Below are 4,228 nucleotides of genomic sequence, written 5' to 3' on the forward strand. Positions count from 1 at the left end.
AAATACAAAATGTAAAATGAATATGTGATGATGATGATGACAAAACATTTGTGATGATGATGATGGTAAAAAAATTGTGATGATGATGGTGGTGGTGATGATGATGATAGTGGTTATGATGATTGGGGTTTGATGATTGTGGTGATGATGATGATGATGATGATAATGATGATGATGATGATGATAACAAACGTTTTGGGATGATGATGACAGCGATGTTTATCGGACGATGATGATGGTTATAATGATGATGATAAGTTTTTAGATGATGATGACGGCGATGTTTATCGGCCGACGATGATGATAATGATGATGATGATAACAAAATATTTGTGATGATGATGATGGCGATGTTTATTGGCCGATGATGATGATGATATTCTCATCGTCGTCATCATCATCACAACATCCTCATTATCGACCGAAAACATCGATGTCATTATCATCACAAAAAAAACTTTTGTGATCACCATTACGATCATGATAATGGATATGATGATGTTGGTTTTGATGGTGATGATGATGGTGGTGTTGGTAAAGATAACAACGATGATGATCATTGGGGTGTTGATAATTGATGTGATGATGATGATGATGATGATGATGATGAGATAACGATGATGATGATGATGATGATGATGATGATGAGATAACGATGATGATGATGATGATGATTACGATGATGAGTGTGTATCATATTCGGAACGAATGTGGTACATTTTTCATCCGAATATGGTACAAGTTTGTACCATATTCGGTCAGGCATTTTACCCCAAAACTGCAGATACGTATATGGTACAATTAGACAGTTGTACCATATTCGGCCGAATATGGTACAAACTTGTACATATTCGTTTTTGTACCAAATACGGTCCGACAGTGCAGTAACGGGAATTTACATGAAGTCGAGACTCTTGAAACAAGACCCACTCAACCGACCTTGATAAACGCCACGCGGGAAGTTTTAAAACTATGCTATCATGTAATATGTTATGTCACGTTTTATCAACTATAGCAACTCCACGTCAGCCTGTCATTGTGTACCGCTTTAACAAACACATTTACATGTTAATTCTTTACCCAGACTAGCCTTTTTATAAATACGCTTGCTTGGAATATAAGCAGACTGTTCCCGCATCAATGCCGTATTGAAAATATTATGGCTTGCCTATTATAACAGAAATCTTGAAAAAAAATCATAAACAGAAAAAAATAACTACAGTTATTTTATAAATCGTAGTGTATAACAACGTGTATGACTAAATAAATAAATATATATATTATTTTATATATTGACGACATTTGCGCATGTTATTAAACGTGTAGGTCTACAATAAGATAATATAATTGCTATAATTGCAGCGATAATATAAGCTCATACATGTATGTGCCTGTTATTTCAAGAGGTTTTAAGTACAGGAATGTTTATATCTCTTATCAACACTTATCAATACCATTGTACTGTTTAACAAAGCGGCATTCGATACGGCATGTACACGTAATGTCTTTGTACTTTCGCATAAATAATAACAAGGCGTTGACACTCTTACGAATGGTTGAGGCTTAGAGCTTCTGCGAATCCAAGTGTCAGACAGGTTGTCATAGACATGATGATCAAGCGGGATGCTGTGTTTATTATTGTTCACAATGTTCACATCCTGATGGTGTATTTGAGAGGAATCTACAGTACATAATGCGTCAAACAGAGCACTTTCCTTGTCAAGGTTTTTGGGCTGAGTGTGTGAAGGGCGCCTTGGATTGTCCACACTACGGCACACACTCTCAAAGTGGTGTTCACGTCTGCATTGTGCACACCTGTGGCCATAAGCTGGGCACTGAGTCTTGCGTTCCTGTGCAGTTCTTTTCTTTCCGTGGCCACGTTTGCCACAGTAGGAGCAAGCTTCTTGGGTGTCTCTGCTGGACTGTTGCTGCTTCATGTAACTGGTGGCTGCTCCAACAGCATGGGAGTCTAAAAGTCTCGAAGCTGACCTTTTTCCTGCTTCCTTGGCTTCCACGAATTGGAACACTTCCTCTAGCGACATGTTCTGGTTTTTATCACCAAGTAGGTCAAGCTGAATGTCAGGGTCTGCAACACCTCTTGTGAGAACATCACGCATGATTGCTTCAGTGTAATTAACTTTGGCGGCACAATTGTTGCAGTCAATCACAAATTTGCAAATGTCAGCCTGTCCTCTCAGACGTGCACCAAAGTTGCGGACAGATTCATCGCGATCTTGTCTCATGTTTTGGAGTGTCACTCTTGCCACCATTGTGTTTTCTTCACGCACTGCTAGCTTACGAATTGCTGCCAATACATTGTCCACCGATTTGTCAGTTAGATTGCCACCTGTTGTTCTCGTTAGGTCTCTCCGAAGAGGTTCATCACAACATTCCAACAACTGGATCACTTTGTCTCGACCATCCAGTTTGGTGGCAGCAACATAATCATTCCAGCGTGAGAGAAAGTAGGCCCAGTCCTCGCTGGATCCAGCGGCGGTAACTGTAGGACGCTTGACTTTCTCTACTCTGGCTGTTTTGGCAGGTGCCAATGTGTGTACGGCGCTGTGGGCAGTTATGAGTGCCGCAACGATGGCCGGATCTAGATCGGCTGTTGTGTAGGCACAGTCAGGGAACGGACACTTTACTGCAGGCATGGTGTCGTCTTCACAGTCTTGATCATAAATAAGTATCAACTATTTGCTTCAGGATCTTTATTTCCATCGACAATGATCAAGATCTGAAATTAACAATGATGATAATTATATCTATAAAATGATAATTAGAGAAATGATGCTATACTATCCTGTAATTAGGAATCGCGCCATAACATCCGAGTCTATAATGTTCTATTATATTAATAGCAACGCATCGAAACGTTCGAATAAACTGATGTTATCAAATATTTGTCACTTGTAAATCAATAGTGGCGTGTAGCCTTTTCCAGCGTGGCCGATGACAAACTGTCGACACGCGGACATATACATGTAATACCATCGTACGATTTCTAGGTTTTCCAATACTACGTGAACACATACATAGGTGGCGCATATTGTAAATATGAAAGAAATTGCATCATATGATTTGGTTAACAGCGCAGCTAAAAATATAAGTCGGTCGGGTTTATCTATTTATACATACACAACGTATTATTCGGCTACTTGGGTTAAACGCTCAATATTTTCCGCGTTTAATAATCTCGGTTAATGGGTTTACATTAGTACCTCGTGATGTGCACGTAATAGAGCTCTTGAAAGTATTTATAGTCGAACGAAGAACGATAATAACATGTTATTAAAATGTACAACAATATAAAAATACAATAATTATTTGTGAATTATCCTCAGCTATATACGAAAAATATCTTTGTTTAACTCTGCACGTAATACAATTATAAATAGTATATATATTTATTTTATTTTCGAACGCTCGAAACATATAACAACACACGAACAGTTAAACGTTGCATTATTTAAAATTGTCCCAATCAAAAACAAATGTCGCGACCTTTTCTCTGGACCACTGTAAAAGCATATGAGTCGTGTTCTGAGAAAACTGGGCATAATGAATCTGCGTAAAGCATCGTCCAAGATTAGCCTGTGCAGTCCGCACAGGCTAATCAGGGACGATACTTTCCGCCTTAATTTGATTTTCGGTAAGAAGGGACTTCCTTGAAACTAAAAATACCATAAAAGCGGAAAGTGTCGTCCCTGATTAGCCTGTGCGGATTGCACAGGCTAATCTGGGACGACACTTTACGCACATGCATTAAGCCAAGTTTTCTCAGAAAGCGGCTCATATCGAAAATGAAAATTCTCCGATTCATGTGAAAAATGCCTGGAGTTGCGCATCCATTTGGGGAATATGTCTGATCTTAACCCATATAGTATACCAGTATCATATTATTTATGCCACTGTGGGATTCGGTCTCCGGAAGAGACGAAAGGCATGGCTGCCATACAGTATGCCTGGCGATGTAGCAGTCTTCGTTGATAGGCGCGGTTGCCTTTATAGTTGCCTACAAGGAGGGACTCGTGCCGGCATACAGTATGCCTTGCGTTGTAGTATACTACGTTGTATGATGCTGTAACGGTGACAAAGCTTTCGTTTGTATTCATGCTTTTATGAATGTTTGATGACAATGGAATAGTAATTCACGGTATCAGTCAGTCGGTCATACCAACGACTTACCAAACAAGTATGTTGTTGTTTTTACATATCGGGAGCGTAG

General features: G+C 39.3%; 1 protein-coding gene across 1 annotated transcript; it reads right to left on the reverse strand.

The window, feature by feature from the left end:
- Positions 1-1,213: 1,213 nt before the first annotated feature.
- On the reverse strand, positions 1,214-3,030 carry LOC127844921 (uncharacterized). Its single transcript, XM_052375472.1, has 2 exons — positions 2,911-3,030; positions 1,214-2,737 (listed from the first exon to the last, which is right to left on the reverse strand). The coding sequence occupies exon 2, from the start codon at positions 2,652-2,654 to the stop codon at positions 1,410-1,412; it is 1,245 nt and encodes a 414-aa protein (XP_052231432.1). The 5' UTR covers positions 2,655-2,737; positions 2,911-3,030; the 3' UTR covers positions 1,214-1,409.
- Between the last annotated feature and the right edge of the window lie 1,198 nt (positions 3,031-4,228).

The sequence above is a fragment of the Dreissena polymorpha genome, chromosome 9 (genome assembly GCF_020536995.1).
Source record: "Dreissena polymorpha isolate Duluth1 chromosome 9, UMN_Dpol_1.0, whole genome shotgun sequence".
Taxonomy (NCBI): Eukaryota; Metazoa; Mollusca; class Bivalvia; order Myida; family Dreissenidae; genus Dreissena; species Dreissena polymorpha.

Coding starts and splice junctions, on each gene's coding strand:
- LOC127844921 (XM_052375472.1), bottom strand. CDS start 2,654: ATGCCTGCAGTAAAGTGTCCGTTCCCTGACTGTGCCTACACAACAGCC.